Raw genomic sequence first — 11,779 nt, 5'->3', positions numbered from 1 at the left:
TAAAAAGGTGTTCCACTATAAATACAGCAATGATGAGCAAAGAAAACTGCGTTGTAACACATCCACGCGACAACATTTCTTCTCGCTTCGAGTCACAAACAAGCGCGGAACAGCCTCCCTGATAGCATCGTTGACGCTCCGAGTATGAACGCCATCAAGAACAGACTAGACGAAGCTATGCAGGAGCATATGTTCAGTCTTAAAATGCCTAGCAAATTACGGACCAGGCAATAAGTCCAGCAACTATCTCAATCAATCGTCAGCTATGGAAAGATCAGGTTCCAAAGGCCGGATCCCTTGTCACGAAAAGTACAAGAACCGGCAACAGGCCGTGGGCCAATTTCTTCAGTGCCGACACTTCTATTCTAATAATGGTGATGATGAAGTGACTACAGACTATGCAGAGTCCGACTACTTCCGAACACAGTTCGACTATGCATATTTTTCTCTTCACTCGTCTCGAGGAGTGCGGCAGCTTGAACCCTTGTACACGGGATTACGTATAGTGGCTGTCACTGAACGGCGCTGTTTTGTCGGGCGTTTTCTCAAAAATCGTGAAGAGGCCAGGCTGTGTGGCCTCTTCATAGCTTAACACAGTTTGGCTGTTTAAGTGGCCATTGTTTTGTGGCTTGATGTTATCTGGCTCACTGATTCGATTCCATGAAATTAAAAGGCACTTAAAGTTTAAGCACATAATTTAACGGGCTACTATGCCCTCTAGCATGATTACGTTCGGAAAGGAATAAGTATTGAATTATGGATATGGTCAGTGCAGGCCTTTATCATGCATCCCAATTCGAACAACTTTATTAATTTCCTCTTCAGTAATTAAAATAAATAATCGGGATTATAATACTTATACTTATAAATGATATATGGAAGCTATTCGGGTTGATTAAATGATTCAGTTCTACACATCACGCACGTTCCGCTTATGGGACCGAGTACCGAACGTTTGTTCAGGTCGTCTTCGTACGAACTCTGCCGGCACAGTGCAAGCCGCGGTATTTTCCCCTAGCTATTCCTTAGTTGTTCGCACTTCCGTTACTTATTGCAGCAGCACGTCTCGCATCAATGTCAACATGTTGCGCTTTCACGAAGAAAACTTTACCGTGTGAAGGCAGGATGTGGAAGATTTGTAGTGGTATATATTCATTCCACATTCGGAGAAGTTATTTTAAAATCTGGAGCTGAGTCTGAAACTCATACATGTGTAATAGTTATGATTCATACAAACAAAACTCGTGTGGGATTTTATATATTATAAATCCATGTGAATGAGTGGTCAATATTCATATCTTAACATATCTTAACATATAACATTTATGAGAAAATTATTAACAGCACGAAGCTTGGCTGCAACGTTTTTTTCAACGCCATTCACGATATTTAAAGTTATGAATGAATGAGTCTTGATTCTCTAGTAAAGTTCCCGACCAATCGCAATGCAGGAGAGGACTTGCCCCGCAAGGTTACGACCAATCAGAGGCGGCGCTGCTGTGACGTCAGACAATGCAACCGTTCCTACAGGATGCTAGGTCGTAGTTCCTGTCCTACCGTTCGCGTCTTCGTTATCTAAGATTAGTTCCTGAGATTTAGCAGTATAAATGGTCGTGTATAGTAACAGTGCCTCAGTCGAGCACTATCTTTGGTTCAAGTGACATGCCCTCTTGTGAGACCTGCCTCAACTAAGACATATCAACCCGAGACAAACAATTAAATATTTTTTAGACATCATGGCTGCATTTAATAATAATTACTGGCCGAGCGACTTGGATGATGTTGAGCCGTAAGTTGTATATTTTGATATCAAAAACATTTAAAAATATTTAATTCATAAGTTGCTGTCATAATATTATTATAAAATTCGTTTGTTTCACATTGTGCTCAATATTCTTCATCGAATGTCAAAGAAAATATATTTTCTACGGAACGTTAAACAAAATCCTAGAATTTATCAGAAAAATGGTTCTCTGATTGTACGAATTTTCAAATGGCCTCATATAAAACTGCCAGCAGGTTCTACAGTTCAACACATGTTCATTGCATTACGATTATTATTGCACCATTGTTTTACTGCTAAGTGCTATTATGTTATCCTGTGTGCAAAAAAATTATTATTTTTTTGTGGTCTGACTCAAGTTTTCTATTGCCTGTTCTGAGTTGTTCACGAGAAATCTTCAGTACAATTATTCAATCATTACAATTAATTGGTAATTAAAATTAATCATTACAATTAATAGATCTTTACAATCACTTGAACCCTTCGCTCAGGGATATTATGGGATATTTAATATTTATCTAATATTATGGGATATTAAATACGGAAACAACACAATCACATTCGTAAAAATCTTGACCGACACATGAGTGGCTATTGATTTAGCGAAACATTAGTGAAAACTTTTATACGATTGATTGTTTTTAAATAGCACTGTTTGTTCACAACAAGGTTACACTCTCATGTGCATCTTAACTCTTTGGGTCCGGATTAATTTAACGTCATTAATGCTATTCGTATATAATGCATGGAAAATAAAGGTCCCGTCAGTACATGTAGAGTTAAGAGTTAATTGAAACTGGTAGCATTAAAGTCTTAGCATTAAAATCTTATGTTAATTAGAGAGTTAATTAGAGAGTTAATTAGAGAGTTAATTAGAGAGTTAATTAAAGAGTTAATTAGAGAGTTAATTAGAGAGTTAATTAGAGAGTTGATTAGAGAGTTAATTAGCGAGTTAATTAAAGAGTTAATGAGAGAGTTAATTAGAGAGTTAATTAGAGATTTAATTAGAGAGTTAATTAGAAAGTTAATTAGAGAGTTAATTAGAGAGTTAATTAGAGAGTTAATTAGAGAGTTAATTAGAGAGTTAATTCAAACTGAAATCTGCTATTCATCCCCAGGTTCAGCGATGCGCCGAGAAAGCTTGATTTCGGAGAGTCCTCGAAGACCTCGTCATTGGGACGGATGTCCATGAGGTTCAAAACGAAGAAATTGTCGGAATGGAACAGGGAGGTGAGATCTGAAAATTATAGGGAAAAAGATTTCATTTAGGGTAAAATAAAATCGGGTAAAAGTCAAAAAAGGGTAAAAAATGATAGGGTAAAATATCCCCCGGAAAAATAATAGGGTAACAGAAACAAGATATCTATAAACCTGCTAGTGGCTTGCGCATCAGTACAGGCAAGATTCGATAAAAATGTCTGAAATCTGGGGGTTTTCCCTGCTTTCGTTAATCACGTTTACAAATGTTTCTACCATTCCACTATTCGCCAGTCCTAAGATTTCAGAAGTGACAGTGATGATTTTAATACAAATAAAATCAAGCTAAAATAATACTTTATTACAGTGAAATTTATTAATTTTTATTACAGAAAAAAATTAATTGTGTTAATGTATATTTTCAATTCAACTAAATTAATCTGGAGAATGGTTAAAAAACATAAAGGATAAATGAAGCAACTTAAAATTTCCCGGATTTCTGTTCCGGATGTAGAAAAAAAATAGCTTATACTAAAATTATTCCCTCTCCAGGATATCGTTGATTGGGTCCTGAACACATGCAAAGTAAATCACATCGAATCTGATGCCGTGAACGTCTTCGGTATCGCTACCCTCACCGGAAACCAGCTAAAGGAAATCTCTGAAGACCGACTGATCGACATAGAACCTGTGTATGGCAGAGAGCTTTACATGGCATTGCGGCCGTACCAACACTGGCGGACATCAGGTAATTAAATATGCAAAAAAGATCATTTTTTATTCGGGAAATACCCGTTTTGTTTTGTCTATGAATTAAAATATCGGTATTATAGTCATAGACAGCAAGATTTCATAACATTGTCTGTCATTTTGCAGGTGGGAGGCTGATTTCAGAATCAAGTGTGTTTAGTTCCATTTCTGATTCTCCACACATTTTCTTTGATCAATACTCAAACAATGGATACAGTGAGAACTCCTACAGCAACAATATGTTCTCGTTAGACGATTCTCAAGGCTTATCCATGGACTCTACAAGGAATAGATACTTTGTCCCAAGCCCCAGCAGACTTCTGGAAGACTTATCGTTATCGAACTGCGGCAGACTCTCACCATTCCCACAATACGATCCCCCTCTTGAACTTCTAAGGAACGAAGACTTGTCCATGTTAGACACATATGAAAACATGGACGACCTCACTCCTGACTGGGATTTTCTAGGTTCTGGCACCGCTCACCAACAAGGATCAAGTCCTTCGCAACTCATGAACTTGGCCCAAGTTTCCGCAGTACAAGGCGCCTCAGCAGTCGACTCACCAACTCTACCAGCGTGCAACTCTGATGCGACTTCTGGTGGTGAGTCGTGGTTCTTCATTCAGATGCAGTTTTACTTTTATTGCATAAGTCCTAGGTCTTGGTTCCGAGTTCTAAATGACATCACCCAACTTTAAGATTATAATTGGCTATCCTCCAGATAGAACTGTTCATTGCGCGTTACTTAATATATCTTAATTACTTAATTAGGAAAAGACTAAATCACAACGTCATTATAGGGAAGAGTTTGATAACAATGGTATACAGTTGGATTATTATTTTTTATGTCTAGACGTTCGAAACATCGAGCAGTCTGACCAGTCGCTCCACTTTTACTTTCGATTGAACGTTCTCGGGGTTACTTAACATAACTTTGCTTTAGAGTTAAAATTTGGATACAGTACCATAGTTCGGCCAACTTGATGAATTAATTGGTTTCATAATCGGCCATGGAACCCAATCTTTTAAAAGGCCTTATATCATGCATCGTTTGATTATGCCATGTTTTCTCTACAATAATTACCTTTTCGAAAAATCAAATTGATGTTGTTGTTGTTGTTGTTAATTATAATGAAAAGAATTTTTCGATAAAATAATTCTCCAGTTTCATAAAAAATTTATCAACTAAATCACACACTATTTTCTCGCAGCAGACAAGAGACGCCGAACCCGAAGCAGCACCAACAAGCCCCGAGAAAGAGGCAAGAAAGTCTGGGAGTTTCTCTTGGACTTGCTGATGGACCCTAGCACCAACCCCTCCTTGATCCGCTGGGAGGACGAGGCACACGGCGTCTTCAGGCTTGTCGAGCACGAGCTTGTAGCTCAGAAGTGGGGCGCTCGGCGAGACCGTAGTGATCTCTCGTATGATTACTTCGCTAGAACTATGAGGTGGGTCTAGTAATAGATATATATGAGTAACTAGATATGTATGAGTAATTGGATATTTATGAGTAACTAAATATTTATGAATAACTATACATTTGTGAGTAACTAGATATTTGTGAGTAGATTAATATTTTTAACTATATATTTATGAGTAACTATATGTTTATGAGTGACTAGATATTTGTCAGCTACCAGATGTTTATGAGTAAACATTTGTCCAGCAATTCATAACCAGAAGTATGAGGCGAGTCAAACCTCATCGATATTAATGAGAATCTTAACTGCAACTAATCGTAACATGATGATAAAAATGCCTGAGAGTGCAATGCATAAGAAAGCTCCCATATAAGATATTCTAGGCTGAAAAGATACAACTATTACCTAGATATAGTATGACGTGAGTGATTGTTTAGTTTAGCGTTAACTCTAATCGTTCATATTTCCGTAGGTTGAGCTCTAGCAATCATTAATATTGGCTCCCTGAATGATAACAATTGTTTTTTTTCCAGGTATCAGTACACTACAGGAATGCTGGAATCTGTTCCAGAACGCAAACTTGTCTTCAGATTTGGACCGAAAGTTCTTAAGAAACTCAACCATCAAATGTAAAAATAATGATCAAACCATGGCCATACCACGTTGGTTATTAGGTGGGATGAAGTTACCGTTTAATTTAATACCTCAATTCCAGGCTTAGCTTTAAATGCACTTTTTAATGCAAAGTCAAACTTTAGTATATTCATCTCAGTTAACTTGCCCGTTAAAATATGTATTTACTATGTATTCGAGTGGACATGGAAGTTTTTTATGCATGGATCACTTGCGGGTAAAACCCTAGAGTAAACTTAATGCGTAAGTAAAGTTTACTCTTTATCATAGATGCAAAAAATCTGATAAAATCTCTAAAATAATTTAACTAAATCCGATGCAACGATTAAATCCGTGCCTCGAGCTCTTCGTTGCTTTTTAGGAGGTGTATTGAAACAATGACTGTGAATTGTAATTTGACAGCGAACTGTAAAGAATTATTTATGAGTTATTATTACGTCTCATTAAAGGTTATTACTCCTTACAGTTGATAGGATGACCGTTAGTATTAAGACTACGATTAAGATTACGGCTGTTAACAATTATCTCCTTGTTATTATTACGTCTTAAATAGTGCAGGGCACTTGATAGCTTAAGGAAGGCCAATAAAGATATTAAGTTTATGACTGTAAACAATAATTTCTTTGTTTTTATCAGGTATGCTCTAAGTCATTACTCTGACAGTCAATAGCTTAGGGAACACAAGTATTAGGATTATGGCTGTGAACTAGTCAGATAAGTTTGTTATACTCTATGTGTTGTGCAATAAAAATATTTTATCTGTGCTCATGACTTTTAAATTTCCGAATGGTTCATAAAACCCATAAAACATACTACGTCACACAATTATTTTCAGCGACTGCCCGGTGATAATAATGTAAATAAGTGCAATTTTGTTTACATTTTAGAAGAGAAATCAGTTTTCCGAGCCAATAATGAGCGATAAAAAGCAGTTTCTATCTATGTGTTTAGCTTTGTTGGTCAATACTGATTTAAAGATTACGCTTGTCTATGTTATGCTTATGCTCGAATTGAAAGCCGTAAATACTTCGCCGCTATAATAAGCGATCGTATTTAACTACAAATGAAGTAAAATTTCATAAAGTTACATGAGCTGATGCAATTTCCTTTGGTTGCGCGTGTTTCTATATTGCAATACACATAAAATCATGAATTTCCGAGGCATTAACCAACAATATTGTGCCGTTTCCTTTTAAATTGCAAAACGTTTGTCAATAATATACATCAAGTCATTAATTTATTTCCGCATCTAAAAATCCTTATTGATTTACATATTCTTATTAATTTTCTTAATATGTCTTCATATAAAGGCCGGTCATAATCTTGTTATCCTTGAAACCGAACTTAAATTCAAACGTCATGATAAACTTTAATAAATAAAAATTTAAATTGGACATTTGTTGCTGTAATAATTTAGCCATGATGCTTGGAATTGGACAGGTTTTATATTTTTAATTTTGTATTTTTGTTTTTTAGAGGAAGTTTGGTGTAGCCTTGGCTGAATTGTGAAAGCGAATGCCTTCCTAGCAATGAGGAAACTTTTGGCTTAGCGTTATAATCAATGCAGACAAGAAGCATTTTTTTCCATTTCAATAATATTGCAAAACGTGATCCATAGTCAAGTTGTATCTCGAATTCGTAAAGAATTATAATCAAGCGCTGTCTACCTCAGAGGCAGCAACGATAAAATCGCGTTCGGGGAAACTCATTAAAGAAATAAAATCAATCAATTAAATCAAATCCTTAACTTCTTTCATGCTAAAAACGTTGGTTTTGAAGCCATAGATAAAAAGCGAATAATTTGCGACATTGCCAATGAGAAAGTAATTCGCGTTGCGTGAACTCTCTGCAAGCCAAAGGAAATCCTTATGAACGAAGACCTTTTCCTCATACGACTTTTATTATACGGACATTTTCAGCACACGTTTTGCAGCACTTCTTATGTAGTCAAGTTCTCATACTTTATTGAGGTATACACATTTGTTTTTAAGGTCAATTTGATGTCACTTGGTTCATTTCCAGCGCGCCTACAAACTGCCAACTTTTCTGATACTTTTATCAGTTGGCTTACTTTGTCAAAAAAATCCTTAAAAATGATCCGGTAAACATATAGCAATCATCTCCCAAAATGAAAATGTTTGAAATATCTATAACTTTATACAAAACTTTTGCCAATGGCTGCAGAATTTGTTAATTGTTAACAGGTAACCTCAATGCAATAGCTAATAATAATTAACGAAACCACAAATGAAGAGGAGCTGGAAAAATCAACGGCTGCGCCGAGATTCTCCCGATGCGACCTTTGGCCCTCGAACCTGTCGGAATAACGTATGCAACATCCTCGTGCATACGTTACGTTACGTGCTACTGGCGAAAGCTGAAGCCCTCGTTATAAAGAACGAGTCTTCAGCTGTCAACCTACAAACTTCCGGATTCGTTCGAAGGTTGAAATTAGTTACTAAGTAATTTTCAGTGAAAAGCATAAGACTATAAAAACAATACCTCGAGCGTGTATTTATATCATATCGGAATCTCATTTTTAAGCGTTACAAAGACTTAATTAACTTAATAATGAATGTTGTATATACAAAACGTCGTAGTATATTAAAAATGTTTCGTATACGAAACATGAAAATAAAAAAAAAACCTCTATTTGCCAAGGCCAGCAAAAAATATTAATGGAACCATCGGAAAACGAGCAAGGAAATCAATAGCAATAAACATTCTCTACCAAACCTGCTTATGTAAACATGTATATCTAATGCATCAGAGTACAGCAAAAAACAACGTCAACAAAAAACAACAGAGTGCAGCAACTTTTTCAAACAAAAAAGTGCCAAGGTACACAAATATAGATGCTTTATTGTGATAGCAATTCAGCGGTTTCACTTAGCAATAAACAATGCTTGATTATCTATAGCCGCAGGCCAGGGAAACTGAAGAGCTTATAATTATCCTAAAAATTGTTAATTCTGCATGTGAATAATACACCAACACGTTGCTCACCCACAGATCATTTAATAAAATAACGATTTGAATTAAGTAAAATACTCTTGACTTATTACAGCTGTTTCTTACTGAGCGTTACCAGCAAAACTATTCTTTTGTAACTGGAATAAATCAGAAAATATCTCATTAGGAAAATATCAGTTCACTGATGTGAGGAACTTACAACGAGCTTTGCATGCCTGGCGCATCTGCTGTCATCTGCGCACAAATACCGTATGCGCATTTTTTAAGGGAATTATTTTGTAATAAATTAAATTTTTCACGTACAAACAATAAAATGTGTGGTAAAATTTTGCTTGCAGAATTGGACTGATTTTTTTCGCTTCGGGACACATACACTGACGTCACTGAGCGATCATCCTGCATGTCTGCATAAGGACTTGTTATTAAGATCTATATTTTCTCAAGGGGTTTGATCCCTGAGTCCACCATTAAAGGTATTCGCGTTTTTCGTTCCTGTTGTTCCAATAAAGTATCATTGGTGCTGAGGTGTTCTTTCCAACCTTCACAGAGGAATTCTCAAACGTTTTTACTTCCATGCTGCTAAAAAGTGAAATTTAAATAGAATAAATAACCGTTGTTACTTAATGCATTTTTTTTCAAATTACAATTAAACTATTTCAAAAACAAACATTAGACCAGTAATGACTTAGTTATAGCTCATGTACCATAGTTATCATATTCTAATATCTGGTGGAGGGCTGCTATTCATATAGAAAGGGTATCCACAAGGAATGTGACTTCGCCAAAATAGTGATGCACTTTTTGCCCCAAAGTGGGTCATCTTGATTCAATTTAACCAGTAAAAAATATAACTCAGTACTCACTGCAGTGAGTGACAGAAAGCGCATTTTGTTGTCGACGAAAACTTGAGGTCACGGACGGACGGACAGACAGACAGACGGACATGGCGAGCACAATAGAGCATTATTTCCATAAATGAGAAAATGCGCTAAAAAGACGCACCAATGCTGAACGCAGAGAGTTTGTCAATATTTCGACAATTTGACACATCAATTATATTATCTGTGCGTGTTATTGTTGATTGAAAATAATTTCTTTTGGTTTAGCTGCAGAAAAATTTCTAGTTTGCGTACTCATGTCTTGCTTCAAAGTTTTAATTAAATTATTACGAGAATATTTATGCCACGCTTGATCTCATCGTCACTGGAGTTCAGCGAGTAAGGCTCTGATAAAACATCTGCTAATCAGAAGTTTGCGTAGAATTTTTCCATTTAAGATTTAAAAAGAATTCGTAGTACTTTTCGATAAACTCTGAAAGTGTTTCACAGCTTGACTTAAGTTGGTGATATTTTACCATGAGAACTGTGCACAAATTGGGCGCACGTGTATTTTCCAACCGGGCTAATATGATAGAAAAATTTGAAATTCATTTCATTGCAATTGTTCTTTTTAGGCATAGGTAACTAAATGCGGGGTAATGTAATGATCAAATATTATGTTAAATCTGACAAAGAGATGGTTTTTAACTTCTATAAAATAATGCATTACAGCGTATAGACATGAAAAACGTAATAAAATAACTTAGGAACGCTTTGTTCAAATTCAGTACGTACCTTTAACCTTTGTATATAAAAGTGAAGTAAGTAGAACATGGGCGGAAACCACTGATCTTTTCATTTTAGCCCCGGAAATTTTGGCCAACTCGACGGTGTGATTAAGAGCTTTGTTTCCTAGGCGAGATGCTGTTCCGAATTGCCTGTCAAGTGAGCCTCATTGAGAAATCCGAGTAAATCGCTCCGTAGATTTATTCGTTTGCGTACCTGATCTCGAAACTTTTTTCTCACACCAGAACAATAAATACGCGGCGCCGGAACAAACGGTTTAGAAAAACAATTCAATTTAGTCATATTAATTCTATTTTTTAAACTTATTCACTGTTTCAATGATTTTGAATCCAAGTTCGCGCGAATGTTGAATTTACATATAGTGTGATCTGTGTTTTACGGTGAAATTGTGAGCTTGTTAGCGAACTTAGTTACTAAAAATTTTATGAATATGAGTCTACAATATGCGTTTCCTATATATAACGATGTTGATCACAACTAATAGATATCGCTCGCTCATTGAATTTAAGAGCAATTAAGGTTCAAGACCCAAAGAATAAAAATAGCAACTATGCTTATCCTAACAAAATTTAGATGCGAACCCGACTCTTAAACAGGTGCTGCCCAGGGGTCATAATTCAAAAAAGTTAGGAGATCTTAAGTTCATCAGCCAATCATTGACGGCCTTTCAAGCAAAATCCATCAATCATAGACAAGAAAATAAAGCGTAACTACTTACGTTCACTTAGCGAATTTTGAAAGTATGGCCCCAGGACTCGGGGAGCTCCTAAATCAGCCGCTATTATGATCGCTTCGGCTCTGGGTTTGAAGGGGAGTTTCTCGGCAGCTTCCAAGCTCGGTATGACTCGGTTCGGCAAATCCTTCTCATACTCTCACCCAGTAAAAATTTTCAGACGCGGCAGCTTCTGATTTGGATTACCAGAAGCTGGGGCAACTCTAAATGTTGTTACCCAGTGAAAATTTACAGACGCGGCAGCTTCTGATTTGGATTACCAGAAGCTGGGGCGACTCTAAGTTTTATTAGGGCAGGCAGCGATAAAGTTGGAAAGGAAATTCTGACCAGAAGTTGATGTCGATCGGGTGCACAAGCAGAAACAGGATAACTTTAAACTGTGAGTGGCGATTACTGGGTAGAAGCCCAGACGGTACCCGAATTTTGTTAGGAAGTCAACCCCGGAAATTACAACTCGTGATCTTGGCATGAGCTCTCTGAGAAATTTAATTGCATTAAGGAAGGGAATAAATGCTGAACATTTTGGGGTGGGGAAAAAATATTACAAGCTCGCTGGACCATTACTCCAAGCATTAAAGAACCCAAACTTTCGCAATTCATGTTTGAAGGCTCAAGAGAACTGCATTCAACCTTCAAAAACATATTTCCATTGACAAAGTTTCG

General features: G+C 36.5%; 1 protein-coding gene across 1 annotated transcript; it reads left to right on the top strand.

Annotated features, from left to right (window-relative positions):
- Positions 1-1,716: 1,716 nt before the first annotated feature.
- LOC108669798 (ETS-related transcription factor Elf-4-like) lies at positions 1,717-5,795 on the top strand. The gene is made up of 6 exons (XM_018157207.2): positions 1,717-1,789; positions 2,902-3,013; positions 3,533-3,728; positions 3,983-4,333; positions 4,942-5,179; positions 5,686-5,795. Exons 1-6 carry the CDS (start codon positions 1,737-1,739, stop codon positions 5,783-5,785), a joined length of 1,050 nt encoding a protein of 349 aa, XP_018012696.1. The 5' UTR covers positions 1,717-1,736; the 3' UTR covers positions 5,786-5,795.
- Positions 5,796-11,779: the final 5,984 nt, after the last annotated feature.

The sequence above is a fragment of the Hyalella azteca genome, unplaced genomic scaffold (assembly GCF_000764305.2).
Source record: "Hyalella azteca isolate HAZT.00-mixed unplaced genomic scaffold, Hazt_2.0.2 contig10992, whole genome shotgun sequence".
In the NCBI taxonomy this organism is placed as follows: Eukaryota; Metazoa; Arthropoda; class Malacostraca; order Amphipoda; family Hyalellidae; genus Hyalella; species Hyalella azteca.
The sequence above is the reverse complement of the archived record's forward strand: the minus strand, read 5'-3'. Positions and strand labels throughout refer to the sequence as shown.